This window comes from Tachysurus vachellii, chromosome 16 (genome assembly GCF_030014155.1).
Source record: "Tachysurus vachellii isolate PV-2020 chromosome 16, HZAU_Pvac_v1, whole genome shotgun sequence".
Lineage (NCBI taxonomy): Eukaryota > Metazoa > Chordata > Actinopteri > Siluriformes > Bagridae > Tachysurus > Tachysurus vachellii.
This window is the reverse complement of record NC_083475.1, coordinates 6,239,864-6,261,610: the sequence shown is the minus strand read 5'-3', so window position 1 is coordinate 6,261,610 and position 21,747 is coordinate 6,239,864. Positions and strand designations below refer to the sequence as shown.

General features: G+C 38.7%; 2 protein-coding genes across 6 annotated transcripts in view; both read right to left on the bottom strand.

Annotated features, from left to right (window-relative positions):
- LOC132858715 (myelin regulatory factor-like protein) overlaps positions 1-10,945 on the bottom strand; it is a 26,026-nt gene extending 15,081 nt beyond the window's left edge. Inside the window, exons 1-8 of one of the 4 annotated variants that reach the window (XM_060889154.1) lie at positions 10,698-10,943; positions 7,547-7,636; positions 4,046-4,133; positions 3,057-3,118; positions 2,766-2,877; positions 2,505-2,672; positions 1,292-1,401; positions 1,048-1,192 (exon numbers count right to left, since the gene is read on the bottom strand). In XM_060889154.1, the coding sequence (XP_060745137.1) occupies positions 1,048-1,192; positions 1,292-1,401; positions 2,505-2,672; positions 2,766-2,877; positions 3,057-3,118; positions 4,046-4,133; positions 7,547-7,592 (731 nt within the window). In that variant the 5' untranslated portion in view covers positions 7,593-7,636; positions 10,698-10,943. Of the gene's footprint in view, positions 1-1,047; positions 1,193-1,291; positions 1,402-2,504; positions 2,878-3,056; positions 3,119-4,045; positions 4,134-7,546; positions 7,644-10,697 lie in introns of all 4 variants that reach the window. The other 3 variants (XM_060889153.1, XM_060889152.1, XM_060889151.1) reach the window with 3 other exon arrangements.
- A 3,854-nt stretch (positions 10,946-14,799) lies between these two features.
- rab3ip (RAB3A interacting protein (rabin3)) overlaps positions 14,800-21,747 on the bottom strand; it is a 35,132-nt gene continuing 28,184 nt past the window's right edge. For both annotated transcript variants that reach the window (XM_060889712.1, XM_060889711.1), the window contains 4 exons: positions 19,887-19,999; positions 18,412-18,511; positions 16,926-16,995; positions 14,800-15,499 (listed from right to left, as the gene is read on the bottom strand). In XM_060889712.1, the coding sequence (XP_060745695.1) occupies positions 15,417-15,499; positions 16,926-16,995; positions 18,412-18,511; positions 19,887-19,999 (366 nt within the window). In that variant the 3' untranslated portion in view covers positions 14,800-15,416. The remainder of the gene's footprint in view (positions 15,500-16,925; positions 16,996-18,411; positions 18,512-19,886; positions 20,000-21,747) is intronic.

Here is a 21,747-nt window from a genome sequence, read left to right as displayed (position 1 = left end):
TGGACGTTTAGAAGTACTGGGACCACAAAGACACCACATCACTCAGAAAAGAGTCACAAAGTAAATCTATTTTTGGTCTAAAAGATTCAACTGAGCCAAAAGACAACAACAAAAGGTTAGGGTTAGTGTTAGAGAAGCAGCTGGAGGCATCAGACATGATTAAGAGAGCCCGAAAATTCTGTCATGAAATGCAGAAGTCTTTTCAAAGCCTTTTGGAGGAGGGTTCTTTAAATCAGATAAAAGAAAATAGCTGTTTGTCCATTTTGGTATGAAACAAGTGAGGCTTTTAATTACACTTTTTTCACTTGTGAAGTGGGGTGGTAGCATCATGTTGTGGAAAATGGGCTGATGCTTTGCAGAAATCTGAGGGTTATAATGATTAAAACTGATTATCTAGAAATTCTGAAGCAACACCTTATGAAACCAAACTCAGGCGTCATCGGGCATCAAGGCAGGATACACCCTGGACGGAGTGCCAACCCATCACAGGGCACACACACACACACTCATTCACTCACAAAATCACACACTACGGACAATTTTCCAGAGATGCCAATCAACCTACCATGCATGTCTTTGGACCGGGGGAGGAAACCGGAGTACCAGGAGGAAACCCCCAAGGCACGGGGAGAACATGCAAACTCCACACACACAAGGCGGAGGCGGGAATCGAACCCCCAACCCTGGAGGTGTGAGGCGAACGTGCTAACCACTAAGCCACCGTGCCCCCAAATGTGTGGAGTTGTAAAAAAAAATTGACTTTGAATGTCTTTGACAAAGGTGGTCTCAAATATATGAGTGTTTTTGAGTAGCATTAAAAATATATTTTTTCTACTCTAAATAATACAGCTGGAAAAAAATCAGGACATTGTTGCAAGTGATTTCCAGAGACTCGGGATTAATAAAAATAAACATCCATTTGGATTAAAAAACAGGCAATCATGTTATTATACACTAGTCTTTTTTAATACTATCATTGATCCTGTGCTATTTATTATTTAAACCTTCGTGCTAGATGTTGTTGTGAATGTGCATGAAAAAGCATACAGAATTTGGTGACTGCCGTTGTACAGGCTGCTCCACTGGTTTGGTTGGTAGCGGTCCCATTTCAGAAGCTGGTATGTCATTGCTGAACTTGCTGCTTGGATATCACCCTCATAGCCTGGCATGTTACTCACAGCCCTCTCAGGACCTACAAACAACATGACACAAAGAAATATTTTCACTTTCAAACTTCTTCATCAGCTGATAGTGAATATGGTGTTGATCATTTAATACATTAAACACCCACAAAATGAAGGCTTGGTCCAAACGCTGGCTTGGTCTCTCCACTGGCTGTCTGGTGTGTTTACATCCAAAGAGTTTGAACGCTTTCTCTTATTCTTTTCAGATAACGTTTCCCTGTTGAAAAATAGGAATGGAGATAATGACGATTTCAAGTGAGGCAAGTAATCCTTTATAAAATAATAAAACACAGGCTCGTTGTTCAGCTGTGCTTGATACAGCAGGAGAAGTGTGTACACAGGAGCAAATAGCATTAACATGGGTTGCCAGGTTTCATCATTTCCATCCCAATGACATAATAAAATAGAAAGTAATTAAGAAAGAAAGAAAGAAAGAAAGACACATTTTTTTTTAATCTTTTTCTCAGTCTTTTCATGGGAAACAAAATCACTGTGATGCTCACACCTTTCTGTACAGACCTTATTCACTCCCTAATCCTTCTCTCAGCCTTTGTAAAATATCTTACAACAGAAATGATTCGTTACTCACTGACACTCACATACAAACATTCATTAGATTTAATCCCGTTTATTTGCTAGAAATCAAGATCTCTGTGGTTGTGGAGTATTTTATCTTGGCGCAATCATTGCAACCCCGTAACTAACTATTCTTCCACTTTTTTCCACTTGACCAGGGATCAGTTTTAAATTTCTAATTTCTATTCTGAATGTATATATTTCCGTAAAGCCTCTTTGTGAAAATGTTCATTGATAAATTAAACTGAATTGAATTAAATATTTTCATACTGGTATCAAATCATATCATTTAATTTTCCAGGAATTCATTCATTCATTCATTTTCTACCACTTATCCGAACTACCTCGGGTCACGGGGAGCCTGTGCCTATCTCAGGCGTCATCGGGCATCAAGGCAGGATACACCCTGGACGGAGTGCCAACCCATCACAGGGCACACACACACTCTCTCATTCACTCACACAATCACACACTATGGACAATTTTCCAGAGATGCCAATCAACCTACCATGCATGTCTTTGGACCGGGGGAGGAAACCGGAGTACCCGGAGGAAACCCCTGAGGCACGGGGAGAACATGCAAACTCCACACACACAAGCTGGAGGCGGGAATCGAACCCCCAACCCTGGAGGTGTGAGGTGAACGTGCTAACCACTAAGCCACCATGCCCCCCCGTCCAGGAATTCACAAATATTCTAATTATTCTGTTTAAGTAACACAATTTAGACAGAAACATTCCTCACCCTGTGCTCAGACCAGGTTCGGAGGCCATGTATGGATCCACACATACATGAGGTAAAAGGCATGGAGATGTGCTGGAAGTGGCAGCTTCTGTGTAGCCTCTGACCACATCTATTGGGTCATGCTGTACTGGTGGCCCGGCGCTCTGTATGCAGGTCTCATTTGGACTGCTGTATGGACAGTTTAAGGATGAATCACACACGTTCAGAGCTGTAGCAGGTGATTTGCTCTTTATATGCTTCATGGAGTTCACCAAATCATACTCAGAGGATGGTGGAGCCTTAAGATGACAGAAAGGAGCAGGAATCTGTCCGGCTGAGGTGCGCAGGCCAGGAGCCAGATGCTCAGAGGATAAATCTGAGGCAAAGTGGACATCTGGAGGAAAAACAGCGAGTGGCATCATGACAAAGCACGCCTCAGTGTATCAAGAAAACAAGGACATTTTTAGCCCAAAGAGATATTTAAATGATTGTTTCATTTCATAAAGAGCCCAAAAGTGTATATATCTTGTCCAATGTGCCTGATCGTGTATATATTTTGCTTCTAGTTGTTACCTGGAATTTGTGGAGGTGAACACGGCTCTGAAGCTGAATCTGGAGGTGATTCAGGTAACATACTGTAAAAAAAAAAAAAAGACATGATTCAAAGAAACAGTGAAAAATCTCATGCACTACTGTACATCAAGCCACTTATCTAAACACAGTGTGTTTGCTGTTTGGCGTCGTTTTTGGCACCGTTTTGCAGATAAGTGTCAAACCCCTAAACTACACAGTAGGTGTGGAGTTAAATACTTGGCATGTTGCATCACAGAGAATCAGTCAACAACGCAGTGATCTTATGAAGGCCAAAGCAAAACATTCACTGGATAAAAAAATGTGTTTCTTTTGTTCAACTGAGTGTGTTCATACATTAAAACACCGACTTATCTACATGCATCAGTGTCTTGTGTGCACAAAACCATTGATTGTATATATTAAAAATGATAAAATTAGTAAACTAAATGTAGGTAATTTAAAATAGCTAATTCCAAAACAATAAAATAAAAATTAAATGTGTATACAATACAATTTATCACTTAACCTTGCTAAGGCACACCATTTCTACATACTTAAAGACTGCTAAGTATTTTATTCCGATTACAACACATCAATTTGACGATGCTTCATTTGTATTGATTACAGAATAACACATTGCACATTTGATCTATTTATAGTTATATTCTATAGATTTTTATTTGAATAGCATGTGTTACCCATGAAAAGTGTCACAAAGCAGCTTCACAGGAATATATACTGTACATTCAGGATATAAATGATTTCAGCAGCACTGTGTTTTCTCCAATTCATCCCTAATCTGAGTTATATAACAAGAGCATGACCTTGACATTAAACAGGCAAACAGTGTGTGTTTCACACGTTTATTTTTACATTTTTTTGCCTGATTTATAAGTGTTATTAATGTAGCAGTGTGAAGGTGTGTTTTATTTCAGTCATTTTGTATAAGGAAGCACTGCAAAAAGAAACTTAGTGTACTTAGTACTTACAAAGTGGGGTCGATATCATTGCTGAGATATTGCTCTAGAATGCTGGTATCGACCGCTGCACTGTCCAATACGCCACTGACATCCTGCCCTATGAAGCAGAAAACACACCACTGTGTACACAACGTTACATTCGACAGAACAGAACACTTCAGGAAAAACTCATAGAATTTAGAAATCTAAAAATTTAAGCACACACACACACACACACACACACACACACACACACGTGTATATATGTGTATGTAATATAGATATAGAACACCAAGACGTAAAAGTTGAGTTTATGCATCCTTGTGGCCCTACTGCCAATTTTCACCCAAAACATGGGAGGAGGGATGTCTGTTTCTGTCCATTGAAAGATGTCCTTTTGAAACTGACAGGGACAGCTTGTCCCCTCCAAGCAAGCTGGACCAGGGAGCTCTATGCCATAGCCCCTGATGTTATGGACTTCATAGAGCGTAGACATGTTCAACACCTCTTGTCCAATGTCCAAGTCAGACAAACTGTTAGACAAACTGTTATAAATATCTAATGCTTGGCTCTACACTGAAGGCAGTAATAACAGGATAAAACTCTCTATATATTTACTTACTTGAGAGAAATTGAAGTAAATGATATAACTTACTTAATCCCTGTGTTAAAGTATAGATGGAATTACAACAGACATTTCAACCCATTTAGATTTACAGAAACACTGACATTATGAGTCTGATTGTTCACTTTTCATTTTTTCAGTGAGCCTTTGGAAGTAGTCAGAAATGCATGGGGAGAATTCTGGATCCTGTTACACCTCAACATTTCTACACTATTAACACTATTACATACTTTTCTTAGTTAGATCTCAGCTTATTGTGTCCTCTTTCAAATCAGTTGTTAGATTTACAGTTTAGTTCGAATATAGATGAGCAATAGAGGAGCTCCAGATACATTTGCTTTTGTCTTTTGATACCAGGAACATTTTGACATTTTCATGTGTGCCTTAAAGATCCTGTCACCAGGTACTCTTTGTTTGACGTTTGATACCCTTTCCCTTGATTCTCTCTTTTCCATGTTAAAACTAGGTAAATATCTTTAATCAGCTTGATTCTCGATTAGTTTGTCAACACCGTTAGTTGTGTGCCAACACCGTTAGTTGTGTGTCAACACCGTTAGTTGTGTGTCAACACCGTTAGTTGTGTGTTAACACCGTTAGTTGTGTGTCAACACCGTTAGTTGTGTGTCAGCACCGTAAGATGGAGATTTTTTATTTTTATAAAAAAAGTATGTTCCTTTTGTTCAATTGAGTGTGTTCATACATTAAAACACCGACTTATCTACATGCCTCAGTGTCTTGTGTGCACAAAACCATTGATTGTATATATTAAAAATGAAGAAATTAGTAAACTAAATGAAGGTAATTTAAAATAGCTAATTCCAAAACAATAAAATAAAAATTAAAAGTGTATACAATACAATTTATCACTTAACCTTGCTAAGGCACACCATTTCTACATACTTAAAGACTTTACGGTGTTGTTGAATTGATCAAACACACAAAAAAAACATATTTTCATGTGTCAGACGGAGTTGACAAACGTCAACTTACTAAGCGAGTAAATGTACATTTTTATAAAAAGTGGTTGAATGAAAAACCTGTTCCTTTTCATGGTATGATAGATGAGACCCGTGTTTATGAAGATATCCAGTTCAAATTAATGTAGGATCGATTTTTTATTTGTCACTTTACAAAAGTACTTTTTTTTGTCCCTTATCTCAAGAATCAGTGAAATATTTATATACCTCTCTGTCCACACTGTAGCACTGTAGGTCATCTTAAAGCTAGTGTATATTACAGAGTTACAAATGAATTCAAAATGCCTTGAAATAAATAAAACTTGGATAGTTATAAACTGCCAAAAACCCAAGGAAAAATCTTAACATAAAACACAATGAATCTTTAGACTCGTAATAAATCAATGCTTTCCCACAGGCACTGTACGTTATTGCTGTAACAATTTGACCTTGACTTAATAGCTCTGTGACTTATGGACACGTGGCCTTGAATATATGACCCTATGTTGCAATTACACCAAGAATACATCATCAGATGCTATAGTACAGTTTGTTTCTTCACCAGACATCATTCATTCATTCACTCCTACAGTATATCTTCAGAATCGCTCGATCCTGGTCAGGTATGACGAGCCGATCCTGAGAACACTGAGCACAAAACTGAAGATATGTCGTAGATGAGAGTGAAATGCCGGGATATCACTCACTCACACTTCATGTTAAGTGCAAATCACCAAAACAGATGAGTTTTAGTGAAAGCATTAGTCAGGGAATAGTCTGGATGACTGTATACAGTCTTCTCAGTCAGCCATGAGGGCATGTATTAATTACATTTACAGCATTTAACAGACACTCTTAACCAGAGAGTGACTTACATTTTATTTTAGTTTATACACCTGAGCAATTGAGGCTTAAGGCTTTAAGGCTCAGGGCCCCTGCAGCAGCAACTTGGTGGACCTGGGATTAGACCAACCTGGGATTCAAACCAATGACCTTCCGATCAGTAGTCAAACACCTTAACCACTGAGCTACCACATTCCGATTTTTTATAGCAACTATAGCAACTTTTTTTATAGCAATTATAGCACACCTACAATTACCAGAAAAGAAATAACAAACAGGAAGCAAAGCCAATCCCAAGATCTGATCTACATTCTTTTACTAGATGTACCTTGATCAGCTACCTCCTATAAAATCAATGCTGTATAACGTCTTGTGTGGGAGTTTTTATAACTCCTACACATAGCATTACATAGCATTACAAAAGTTAAAAAGTGCACCAGTGTCCAATACACCATATTATCCTAATATTAAAAAGAACATGATTTTTTTTTAAATGTTAATTAATATTGTGTAGTATGTGTCCTTTGTGAATAGTTGTGTGGAATTATAAAAAAGATATTGGCACTATATAGGAATAGGAGTATTTATTAAAAATGCTCCAAATGACTATTGTGCAGATATCAAACTTTCTGTAAGTCTGAAGTTCAACTGCTTCAATTATTACTCAATTTGTATTAAATCTTTCACTCGTCACTTCCCATGTATAAGAGATCAGGAAAACACTGCACACATTTTAGCCTAATTCATAAAGATGAATGAAATCAGGATCGGTTTATTTACAACAGTTGTCATTCATATCATCAGTTATAATATATCTGTATTTATAAACTACATTTCTATTTTTTCTGTACATTACACTCCTTTCTTACCTGTACAGTACATTTACTTTACAACTTTATTCAATTTTATTCTATTTTTATGACACAGACCTTTAAACAAAAAAAGCATTTCACTGCATGATCTGAATGTGTAGGATTCTGTATGTGACCGATAAAATTTCAAATCAACTTAATTGCTCTAATTAACTCAAACCATCAGTCAGTTTCTTGGACAGAGCACTTTAGTCATTGTGCTTAACAGAGTGGATGTTCATGATGTAAGTCTCACCATAAAAAAATTGCTGCAGGGCCTCATTTTCACCGAGGACATCCATCTGATCTTTCCCAGACCTGCTGTAGTGCCTCCGCTTTACTCCCCCTGAACAGTACAGAAAGATTATACGATGTTTAATCTTAACATAAATGGGCCAAATTTGTTTCAAGGAACAAAATACCTAGGTGAAGGATTATGAAGATTATGAAGTTTAACTATGATGTATTAAAACAATACTCAAAAAATTAAGACGGATCAAAAAAAAAAAAAAAGAAATAGATTAATTAATTAATTAATTAACCAACCACAACAGGAAATCAAGTTGGTATCGCTCAACCGTTCCCTCGCTGCTTTATTACGGTTGATTAAGAGAGTAGAACACTGATGGGTTTAAGGGGAAGAGAAACTAAGTGGATTTTTTTTATATTGCTGCCAGTGCAGGAAAGTTAAAAAACTAAAAAAATGAAACAGAATGACGTAGGAAGATGTCGTGTAAAGAAGCTAATGACATGCTACATACTGTATATTGTAGCTAGCTAGTCAAGCCATTGTAATTTTACCATAATTATCTATATAACAAGCTAGCTAAAACAGACTAGTTAAACAGACTAGTGTTATACTAGTTACATTTGAGTTCTCATGATTATCAGCAACAACAACGGAGCTGACTGAGGCCTAGTTTTATTTTATAGAATTCTAAACTATATTATATATGAACGATCTGAACGATGATTCAGTGAAACATCTAATGTGAACATCCTCAAATCAAATTTTGAATATATGCGGATGGATGGATAGAAGGATAGATAAGCAATGATGTTTTGATATTGCAGATATAACAAAGCTGATGATTTTTTTTTTATTTAATTCAGAAATATTCAGATACATTACTAATCATACTTCACTTTAACTCCCTAATGTTCAAACCACATCTACACTCACACAAGTGACTCGCACACCAGCAGGGCCAATGTCCTTTTGTCCTTAAGTGAATGATCTTATTTTTCTTTATTTATGTTAGACTAAATTGTGTGTGTGTGTGTGTGTGTGTGTGTGTGTGTGGTGCCCTGCGGTTGACCGGTATCCTGTTCAGGGTGAACTCTCCTTGTATATTGCACCCAGTCTAACAGTGAAATGTGATGAATCTATGACCATGAGCAGCATAAAGCACTGAAGATTTGTCTATCTGTGTAGAATGTCATGACCAATAAAACAATTTGAAGCTTAATAAATGAACCCAATTTGTTTGTTTGTTTATTTATTTATTTCATTTTATTAAGTCATCAAACATTCATTCTTTGTCTCACTGTTGAGGACTTGCCTTCATTGGTGGGTTACTGTCGTTTACTTGTATAACATGTGCTCCTTCTTGGATGGAATGTAGCTCTAAACCAGTCCTTTTTTTATTTTATTAAGTCCTGTTGCTCTGCAATACACTGATATCACCATGCTTGTTTGTTTAGTATGTGACCAGTTTCTTTTGACTGGATATCTATAGATTTGTGTTTACTAGTTCTCCACATATATTTATTCCTAATTTTTTTTTTTGCAACCAGTGATGTAGATCCAGGGCCAAGAGATCAAAGATTTTCACTAGAGAGGTTCTGCCAGATCCTGACAGACTCAGATCTACCTACCTCTACCTACCTCTACCTACCTCTACCTACCTACCTCAGTTTCTACCTTCAGGATATCCGGGTACTGATAAATTATACTTCTGCACGTTCCTCATTCACACCGATACACATACACAAAACAGTATACAGTCATATAGAGTTTTCTCCCATTAGACTCAATGCATACGCATTACATTCCTGATAGACTACTCTGATTTACTTATAAATTCATTTATACTATTATATTTGACTGTAGTCTGTAAATTTTCTCATCAGCACAGCAATATTAATGTGGTGTTTCACCTGAATATACTTTCCTACTCACTCTCTCCTTCACACAACTTCCCGGTGGATGCTGGGCCTATACTGTACTTTGTAAACTGGGAGTGAAGTGGGAATAAACCCTGCACACAAACTCGCACATCTGCCCCAGTCCAGCTAGTATCATTTTTGTGGATGAACATCAGGAGAAAAGAAACTCCACACAGACATTAACCTTAGCTTAGGATCAAACCTGGGACTCTGGAGCTGTAAGGTGATTCTCCATAGTTTAGATATTTTCTAAATGGTGCTCATCAATTACATAGACCTTAGAACCTTCTCTAATGCATAGTGATTATTTTTGCGTGATTGGTGATGCAACAGATTTAAATGACTTTGACCTAACTCATTTGGTTCGAATCAATTTCTGATGAACTACTGGAGCTCTACTGAATAGTGGCACCGAAATGCAGAGTCACTCTGTATACTGCACATTTGGATATAAATTCTTTGTGTTAAAAGCATTTTCAACATCAGGAGTTGAGGGATCTTGTTGATTGTATATTCCAGAGTGTTTTACCACATTTCTGATGATGATGTTTGATTAGCATACAGCCGGTACCTTCTGAGGTACCTTCTCTTTAAAGCCACGTCCTTTTCGGTCCTTGCATTCACAGATTTCTATCATTGACAATCGGATTTGTCACTGTGGCATTTCCTGTCATTACCATACTGTATATCAAGCAGAACCTTTAAATTCACCTATAATAACCCTAGTAGAGTTGTACTTTAAGTTACACTGTGTTTTAAGTCATAATTTATCCCTTTATTGATTGGAAGGAAGCTTGGTGTTGATCTGTTCTAATTTAGTCTGTACTTCCTTGATAATTCCTTAGTGTTATGTATCTTCAATCCAGCGTATATGGCAGTAGTCGATAACATAACTGAATTCAAGGAAGCAAGTCACAAGACGACGCCACCCGCTTTAAAACAAATCCCTTTAGTGCTAATCAGCAACATTTTACCAGCTGGAAGAGTTATAACCTACATTTAATTATGTAAAGCTAAGAAAGCTAAGTTAAAAAAAGCACAAAAGGTGTAGTTAGACTAACACGAACACAGATACTGTTAATCTGTTAGTCTGTGAAAGATGGAAGAAAAAAAATACAACAAAATCCATTGCGTAGAAATGAAGATAGAATCAATTTGATGAAGAAAATTGAGAAAGGATTGTATCTTCAACAGATGACTGAATGGTATGGACTGATAGAACGTTAGATAGATCTCACCGTTTCTTCACTAGAAAGTTCCCAGGTTCTGTTGAAGATACACCAGTCAGCTTCACATTCATGTGTAATCCAACATCATTGCACACGTTGGTACATAATCCGCTTACACCACGTGTAGACGGTGCTCCATATAATGTTCAATTGCTAAATATTTTCTATGGTGAATTTACATCGTTCAACGGAAATGGCGGCTGTTGTTGAATCTAACTATGTACTTTGTTCATTGATCTCTGAGACAAACTCCATCCGCCTGTCCTGCGCAGGCGTATACGCGTGTGTATGTGCAGGCAGGGCTGGTGTCCTTGCTCAGGGTAATAAATGTAGAGTTTTTATGGCCTGGATTAGATGGAAAAAAAAGTGCTATGCGGTTTATGTAGAAAACCTGGTGGTAAGAGTTGCTTATCTAAGTTTGGTCTTGTAAAGCAAACAGTGTCATGACATCAGAGATACAGCACAGCTCCTGTAGACAGTTATTTATGGTTGTAGAAATCATCTTTACACCCAAACGCTAACATTTTATGAGCATTTGTAATTAATATCATGTTTCTTTGAGTTTTCAGTAATAGCTGACTCACTGACCCAAATTTTATATGATTTTATATGAATGTATATGTAAAAATATATATACATTAAACAGCCTTGCTATTAAAACCCACAAATAATATTTTGTAGCCCCTAAGTTATTCATTTCTGATACCTGGTTGTAGTTTTTAGTTGTAGCTGTAGTGTAGTAGAACCGCCTAAGTAGTTTTTACACTTGCACCATTGAGAGCACCCTGATGGGAAGCATCACTACCTGGTTTGGGAACAGCATCAAACAGGACAGGCAAGCTCTTCAGAGGATGGTGCCATAAGCTGAACATAACATCAGCACTGAGATCCCTGACCTGCTGTATACAACCCCTGGCAAAAAGTATGGAATCCCCCCTCTCAGAAGATGTTCATTCAAATGTTTAATTGTGTAGAAAAAAACAAGCACATATATGCCACAAAACAATTTTCACTCAACAATCCAAACGTCTGGCTGTATAAAACACTTAAAAAAAAAAAAAAAAAACAAAGGAAGAAAGATAACTATAGTCAATTACAACTGCTTTTACAGATCAAACAGAGGAAAAAAATATGGAATCTCACAAATCTGAGGAAAATGATATGGAATCACCATGACCTTTGCATTTGTAAAACAAACACCTGTATCTGATTACAACTGCTAACTAGATTTGTAAAGTTCGTCGTGACAAACTTTGATGTTGGCTTTGACGAGGCAAGTATTCGCAAAGGCCGGTGCTTTTTGGAGGCGAGTGGACATAAGGGTCAGTGTTACTTTTGGAGGCAAGTGGACAGAAAGATTGTGAAAGCTACTGGACCGCTAGGGTGCCAATACTTTTGGAGGCGAGCGGACATGAGCATGTGACGTCATCAGAATACATGTGAGGAAGTTCCCCTCATTGTTCTGAGTGTTTTGATATGTCACATGTCCATGTTGTAAAAAGTTTTTTGATTTTGCATATTTTGGGGGCGGGGCTGCGGCACAACCGGAAGGCCAGTCGGTACACCAATGTAAACCTTTGTTCAGAGTATCACCCTAAAGGAGATGGTCGAGTTTGGTGTAGATAGTTTGAAAGCTTGCCGAGTTATAAACCTCCAAAGTTTATAATGGGAGTCTATAGGAAAAAAGGCCACTTTGAGACCCGGTACCGGAAGTACCGGTACTCAGATCGCTTAGAAAAGTAACAGCAACAAACTTCAGACCAGCGTCTACAACATATGCGAATTTGGTGCATGTGGCTCTAAAGCCCTAGGAGGAGTTACTCTTAATACATTTTTGTCTAAGCTTAAATAGGAAAACAGAATGTTGGCTTCTACAAAGCTACATAATTAGTCTGCAGTTAAAAAAGAGTGCTTGTACACATTAGTGATGTGTTGAACCAAGATGATTGACATAACTCATGGCTCCAACACCAGAGATGTCAGTTGAAACCAAGGACAGGATTATCAAACTTCTCGAAGAAGGTAAATCTTCACATGATGTTACAAAAGCTGTTGGTTGTTCCCATTCAGCCGTGTCTAAAATCTGGACCAAGTACAAATCAAATGGTAAGGTTGTAAAAGGGAAGCGTAAAGGTCGACCAAGACAGACATCAAAGTGCCAAGACACAAAACTTAAAGCAATATGCCATGAAAACAGAAAATGCACAACAAAACAAATGAGGAACAAATGGGCAGAAAGTGGAGTCAATGTCTGTGACCGGACTGTAAGAAATCGCCTAAAAGTATTGGGATTTACTGTAAATACAGAAAAGCCAAACGAAAACCATCATTAACATCTAAACAGACAAAAAAAAGGTTTCAGTGGGCTAAAGAGAGACAATCATGGACTGTGGATGACTGGATGAGAGTTATATTCAGTGATGAATCACCAATCTGCACTGGGCAGGGTGATGATGCTGGAACTTTTGTTTGGTGCCGTTCCAATGAAATGTATAAAGACAACTGCCTGAAGAAAACATGCACATTTCCACAATCATTAATGATATGAGGTTGTACTGTATGTCAGGTAAAGGTACAGTATGGGAGAGATGACAGTCATTACATCTTCTATAAATGCACAAGTTTATGTTGAGATTTTGGACACTTTTCTTATTCCATCAGTTGAAAGGATGTTTGGTGACGGTAGCATCATTTTTCAGGATGATAATGCATCGTGTCATAGGGCAAAATCTGTGAACACATTCCTACAGGAAAGACATATAATGTCAATGGCATGGCCTGCAAATAGTCCGGACCTCGATCCAATCGAAAATCTGTGGTGGAAATGAAAGAAAATGGTCCACGACAAGGGTCCAACCTGCAAAGCTGATCTGGTAACTGTAATAAGACAAAGCTGGAGACAGATTGATGAAGTTTGTCATTAGTTAAATCCAGGCCTCAGAGAATTCAAGCTGTTATAAAAGCCAGAGGTGGTGCAACAAAGTACTAGTAGTGTTTTATTTGGTGATTCCATATAATTTTCCTCAGATTTGTGCGATTCCATATTTTTTTCCTGTTTGATGTGGAAAAACACTTGTAACTGACTATAGTTATGTTTCTTTGTTTTTTTTTTAAGTGTTTTATACAGCCAGAAGTTTGGATTCATTCATTCATTCATTCATTTTCTACCGCTTATCCAAACTACCTCGGGTCACGGGGAGCCTGTGCCTATCTCAGGCGTCATCGGGCATCAAGGCAGGATACACCCTGGACGGAGTGCCAACCCATCACAGGGCACACACACACACTCTCATTCACTCACGCAATCACACACTAGGGACAATTTTCCAGAGATGCCAATCAACCTACCATGCATGTCTTTGGACCGGGGGAGGAAACCGGAGTACCCGGAGGAAACCCCCGATGCACGGGGAGAACATGCAAACTCCACACACACAAGGTGGAGGCGGGAATCGAACCCCGACCCTGGAGGTGTGAGGCGAACGTGCTAACCACTAAGTCACCGTGACCCTCCACGTTTGGATTGTTGAGTGAAAATTGTTTTGTGGCATATATGTGCTTGTGTTTTTTTTCTACACAATTAAACATTTGAATGAACATCTTCTGAGAGGGGGGATTCCATTCTTTTTGCCAGGGGTTGTACCTACAGCAAACAGTGCTGGAACAGTGCTGGAAGTCCTCAAGACCTCAAAAAGGAAAAGCTTCCGTTCTATGAAGGCAGTCAGAGAAAATAAAGAAAAGCTTCTTCCTGCAGGACATATGGGTCCTCAACCTGGAGAACACCTAGAGCTTGGACTTTTTTCTTTTTTTCTTTAACACCCACTACCTCAACTGACTCTTTGTGCAGTAGAATGTTTCATTTTACAATTTGTGTTCTTTTTTGTAATGGAATGATCAATGGGAATCTGCACTATTCTATTCTGGATGCAGTAACTGTTTGTAAACAGAAGTGTATCTGTATCCTTCCTGTCTCACACTCTGCTTTATGTGTCTCAGTCTCTTTGGATCATACAAGACCACCAAGACGTTAAGGCCTGAACAGAATATAAAGTATACAGAACATGACTTACTGTATATTTGGCTTTTCATAAACAACAAGGTAAACAGTATCTGGAGGTATACAATTTTATTCGGTGTTTCAGAAAGGCACTAAAAATCAAAATGGGTTAAAGAGTGATGAGATGTGGAAGAAAATGCACAAACGACCGATGAGACAGTTCCAAGAAAAAACAGATGTACGGCACATTCCACACACACACACACACAACAGCACACCGCTAGCTAAATTTAGAGTGAACCGAAAGCACAAGTGGAGTCGAGTGTATGGGGTCCGATGCTTTCTTGTCTAAGGTGTACAGAATGGAATGGAAAAACAAACCCAGCATTAATCTCTGTGATTCTCCTTCATGTAGTGATCAGTACACAAACTCAACTCCGGTAATCTACTTCAGCAACTCCTGTTGGACTTTAAATAGGAAAGGGCCTGGAAACATAGACGGTTAAGCTCTGACACACACACACACACACACACACACACACACACACACACACACACACACACACACACACACACACACACACACACACACACACACACACACACACACACAGTGCTGGAGTGTTGAGGTGAGAGGAAAGAGAACTGGTCCCTGTGACACCTCTTGGTTAACTGCAGAACCCCATCCCCCTGCACATGATTATTTCAGACATGGTCTCCTTGCCCGGTGCTCACAGTTCGTCTCTGTAGTAGCCCAGCTTGGCGTATGACATCTCCTTACGCAGCTGCATGACCTCCCAGAACATCTGTTCAGCTGAAGGAAGCAAAAAAAAAAGCCACAGATATTGATGATATGATTACTGATTGGTGAGGAACACTAATAGCGCACATTATTTTCAGACAAATTCACAGTAAGGTTTTCTACTCGTTCTTGAATGGTGATAACTGAAGAAATCAATCAATCAGTTAGCTGTTGAAGATTCTCTAATCTGATTGGTCAAAAAAAAAAAGTGTCTTTTTTTTTTTCTTTACACAACTGCTTGACTCAAGACAGTATTCCAGTTGAGCCACATGATCTAAGACTAATAATGAACTGATATTAAAAATGTACCGTTTATTTAACATTTACAGAAGGTGTCTCGTGCGTCTCAATTCTTTGGAACAATCACGAGGCTTTGCGAAGTTTCCCAGCATGAAAACGTCTTCAGGTATATACGCTTTATGACATTCTATAACATATTGATAATATGCTCAAACACAACAAGTACACTCCAGTCTGTGTTTGTACAATGGCCACAGTTCAGCAGCTCTAGCAGTACATGGTCTAGATAGATAAATACTTTATTGATCCTGAAGGAAATTCAAGCATCCAGCAGCAACACCGACTATAAAGCACAGTTAGGAGTCTGACTCCTAACCCTAAGGTTGTGGGTTCGAGTCTCGGGCCGGCCACGACTGAGGTGTCCTTGAGCAAGGCACTGAACCCCCCCAACTGCTCCCCGGGCGCCGCAGCATAAGTGGCTGCCCACTGCTCCGGGTGTGTGTTCACAGTGTGTGTGTGTTCACTGTGTGTGTGTGTTCACTGCTGTGTGTGTGCACTTTGGATGGGTTAAATGCAGAGAACGAATTCTGAGTATGGGTCACCGTACTTAGCCGTATGTCACGTCACTTTAACTATAGTACTGTATATCCTCATATCATGTGACCTACAATGGCATAAAAAAAACCCACAAACGTATCAGATGTCTCCATACTGCAGACTATCAGTGGAGGTAGTAGGACATTTGGGTATTTCTCACCTACTGTTTAATGAATGCTGAGAATTCAGACCTACTTCTGCACTGCTTTCAGTAGAATAGTAGAGACAATCACGCACGGCTTGTGCTGCCGGTCCTCTGTATGTTATTCGATACTGAATGCATTATATTACGCCGTATGGACATTATCCATTTGTGAGAGTCGACTCGTACGGAGTGAGTTCCAAAACTCTGTTGCTTATGAATGCTGTTGTTCATAACATCTCTAACTTGACTCCATAATACATGATATCATAAGTATAATGGACATAATTAATCATGGATACAGTGTCATCGCTGTAGTGCTCTGATCGTCTCAAAGTGGAGAACACGGTCTGGAGTGGGTTATTCTGCTTAAACCGTGAGAACGATCGCAAATTGATTCATGAAGCACAAATCACACATTAGAACAGTTTAAAGTTAAAAGATTAACGTTTAGCTCACCATCCTGCTGCTTGACCAGTCCTTGGTGGATGTAGCGAATGTAAGTAAAGAAGTTACAGACGGAGGTGATCTAGGATTAGAAAGGAGAGGAGAAGAGTAGCCACTAAAGCCTACATGAACACTGTATCATCAACACCGTCATCAGTTTCATCATAACTGGAGTTTAACTTTGACTTGTCACAGACACGGCAGAAAAACAGAATCAAATAAAACATCACATTTAAATATGCAGGTAGAAAAGAATGTTAATAATACTCTCCTAAATGAAAGTATAGTATTTCACCATATCGTCGCTGTCGGGCGGAAACCTTGTATGTCCAAATTTGGTCAATTTCATATTTTTTCACATATCGATGCTATTGGTCAGTCCCCACGTGGGTCTGTTATTTTTACAAGTTATTAACCAATCTAAAGTCTTGAAAATAGCCTGAGCGCAAATCTCATAACTCCGTTGGACACTTCAACTGTCCACCTCTTCCTCACTCCGCGGGAGAGCTTCACGTCATATTTCTCCTCAAGAAGAGTCGCAACGAATCAACACGTCTTCTGAGGTAAATGTCTTCAAAACACTGGGCTCAAAGAAAAAAAAAAATCTTGACCCCCGCTAGTTCTGGCGCTCGTCTGAGGACAGGAATTTAGCACAAGACAATCCACTGCAACGCGGACTAAACCCTGTGCACTGCAGATAAGGTACGGCGTTTTTTTAATTTCCTGAAAAATAGCGGTTTTGGAGATACGAGGATTCAGTCTGACAGCGACGATATGAAAAAATAAGACTATTATGCCATCTTCCGCTATCTTCTTTTTCAATTGGATCCAGATCTCAGCTTCAAATATTGAAGATCTCATTCAAATATTGTTTTTCTTTATTAATTATTGAAATGTCTGAGCTATTGTTTATGTCATAGGATGATTTCCTTTAACGGCTCAATCATAAAGGAAAAGAAAATACATCTTTCATATTTATCATATTAAATAGAAACTCAAAAGCTTCCATTTCGGTGATCAGGGTTCGTTCAGATGCTTCTACATTTCAATAGATCGTACAGAGATATTCTTATTTCTCCTTTACAAATTAATAATAAATTTTACTACAGGTGAGACGACGAGCGTCTTCAAGAAGCCAATTTTTATATGATGCCTGCATTCATTTCGACATCATGCTCCATTTCCGACATCATGTCAGTAAAAGCCCAGAGGAGTTAAAGGTGCCGCCTCTGTCTAAAGGACTCTGACAGGATCTTTGTGTTCTATCGAAATAAATCGAACAACAAATGAAGTAAAAACTATTAAGTTATTTTAACTGACGTTTACACTTGAAACCTACTGTACATTACTAGATGTAAACATTTTCAAGGTTTTTCAGTATTTAAAAAATTTCAAAAAGACAAACTCCAGATCATCAGACTCCTTGTACAAACCCTAGGTGACGGATAATTCGAAGGCACAGATACTAATCGATGTTAGTCAGCAGGGAAACACTCACCCGATACCGACAGAATGGAGAAATGTAATAGTAGTTGCTGGAGTCCCCGAATTTGATTCTGTGCTTGCAGGTTTTAGTCTGGCCGCTGAGAGCGCACTTTCTGCAGACAGGAAAACATTCCCTTTAAATAAACAGCTGAACATCCAAAAAGAAAATCTATTGTTATATAGTATTAATGTATACTGTTTATGCACCGCCTTAGACTAATAACACCAGCTAAACTCAACCTGCCTCTTCTAAAGAGAAAAAAGCGTAGGCTACAAACTCGCTAACAAACACGAGAAACTACTGTATGTGGAGAATGAAGTGATAGAAAGGGGAAGAGATACAAAGACAGTGAGAGTGTGAGAGAGAGAATGTACACTTACGTGACTATTTCAGACTTCCTGCTACTAGGGGGCGGCAAAACGGAAAGAAAGGAATATAGAAACAGACGAGATGGAAAACGCTGATAAACAGAAGCAGACATTCGTTCAAAAAGAAGATTAGGGAGAAGGTGGAGTGTGAGAGCGAAAGCTGTATATAAAACACTACTATCCATCTGGAGCCATCTTTTATAAATCACACGATCCTCCTCTAATCATTGTGAATGTGTAAGAAATATCAAATTAAATAACAAATTAAGAAATAAAAGTTGTTTTATTTTGTTACTCTAATGATCACCCACATGCTCAGATTAATTAAAAGCCTCTAAACCTACAATTACACACAAGATTCCACTTTATCCCTGAGAGGGAATCAGGAACGCAGATTCTCAACACGAACACGTTTCTTTTTAAAGGTAAACTCCGAGCGCTACGTCATGCAGCCTATACACTGGAACACTGAAATACATCAACTACACTAACAGTCAGTAACAATGATCCCAGTTAAATAATATATATAAAAATATACACACACACACACACAGACACACACACACGTATTAGCTTACATTATAAAGCTACATTATATATTCACAGAATTTTCTTTCCATACTTCCTTTACTTACTTATGTAATTAATTACCTAGCTTTACTTTATTTACTTTATTAATTAACTAGCTTAACTTTCTGTACTTACTTGCCTTTTAACTTGCACAAAAAAAATGTACAAAAACATTTTTATTTTATTTGACAATTTAAACATTTATAATTGAATTCACTTTCCTTACATTGCTTATTTACTCGCTTAAATGACTTTACTGCAGGCAAACTTATTTCTTTATATTCAGTTTCTTTACTCGTTTACTTTACATTCCTGCTTCACTTCCTCAGTTCTCTAATGTAACTTGCTTTACTAACTTAACTTTCTCTTTACCGAACGTCTTTAATCACTTTACTTTCTTACTTCTTGACGTCAATACTATTAACTTACTTGATTTAATTAGCTTAATGAATCTGTGTGGTTATGAATTCATTAATTTACACATTTCTTTGTTTATTTAAAGGGCGCCTGCTGCTGTCGGTTAGGGAGCAGGTGACTGGTGGTACTCACTTGGGTCCTCCACACTCCACAGCTGAGGCTTTCACTACAGGCAGCGGCTGGAATCCCACTGGCTCCACACTCAGTGTGTTTCTCTCCACAGATTCCAGGATGGCTGAGCCCAGCTATAAAAACACAAACGTGCACATTTCACTATCCATTTCTTGGTACAAATCTTAATTATCTCCATGATACAACAGTGGGGCTACAGTGAGCACAGGCTCACTACTTCAACTCGCTTGATCCTGTGCACACTGTAGCCTCTGTGGAAACTGCTGTGGTGTTCCTGCTCTCAGGACCCATCCGATTCAAAGTTCGACTTGTTCTAAGACGTGTTTCTTTCTTGTAAAGAGTGTTTCATTGAGTTACTATAACCTTCTTGTCAGCTTCAAACTCTCTCTCACCAGGATTACGGCTGGTAAACACCAATCAGCGATCACATAAAAACCTCCTGCCTAATAGGGTGTAGGTCACAGTGAGCCACCATCAGCTCAGGAACTTGAAAAGAGTTCTGAAGGAGCTTTCAGTGTTGAACAGATCAGTCTAGACACACACACACACACACACACACACACACACACATCAACAAGCCCTGTCACAGCTCCACTGCTTGTTCTTCCTTGGACCACTTTAGGTAAATACTAACCAGTGCATATTGGAAACACCCCATAACACCTGCTGTTCTGGAGATGCTCTGACCCAGTCGTCTATAACCATCACAGTTTGGCTCTTGTCAAAGTCACTCAGATTCTTACGCTTGTCCTTTTTTCCTGCTTCCAACACACCAACTTCAATAACTGGTTGTTCACTTGTAGCCTATTGTATCCCACAACTACTGCTATAATAATGTTATTCACTTCACCTGTCAGTGGTTTTAATGTTATGGCTGATCTGTGTGTGTCTCTGTGCGACAGTGTTTCTAGATATACAAACTTAAGAGTTACATCATTTGTCCGAGTGAGATGAGCTCATATGTAAAACGAACTCTCTCTTCCGTCCCAGGACAAAACGTATTTAAATATGATGGCACATGTGATCATACTGAGGTTAACACACCCACATTTACTCACGGAAGTTCAGGTGTCTAGTTAATGTTTACCTTATCGTGCTGAATGTAACACACACAATTCTACACACAAATATGTCCTATACACTTATCATGGTAGGTACTAACGGTAGTAACGCCGAAACGAAAGTTCTGCGACTTATGTCTTTACTGACACACACTTGAAGATATCAACAACTAACCAAAGATAACAAAGAACATGCCCTTTTTCTGCCACGTTTGGTGGTTATACTGTGCTCTCTTTTTAACATGCGATCACCCTTACAATTACCTACTGCTGCCACCTAGTGGATAGATGAACCATAAACTCACATTACTACATCTCCCCCTTCATAAGTGTACAACATATTACCTGGTCTGGTGGATCAATGCCTGACTTGTTAATTAAGCCAATTTCAAAGAACTCCACTGAGCCTTAACAATAATATAACATTAACTACAACTCGCTGTAAACATTCCATTCATAAGTGTGTAAGTGTGCTGGTAGTCTTTTCAGTCTTGATGAGCGTCTAGTCCCAGCACTGGATGTCTTCTTCTCTCCCTCTGTGTTAGCTTGGTTTTCTCCATCCTGTGGCAACATCCTGACACTGTGCTGTGTTCCAGGGACACTGCCAGGTCTGAATTTGAAGGCCCTGATGAAGGTGCTTACAAAATCTATGCTCTGACTATGGGAAGTATAACCCCTGAATCTTTCCCTGCAATCTCTGGATGCAGCTCTGTCTGCGAATGGATTTGGTCCACATGCTGTCTGACTACTCACTATTACTTTGTATAAGACTGGTCCAGTCCCCGACTGTTTGAGTCCAG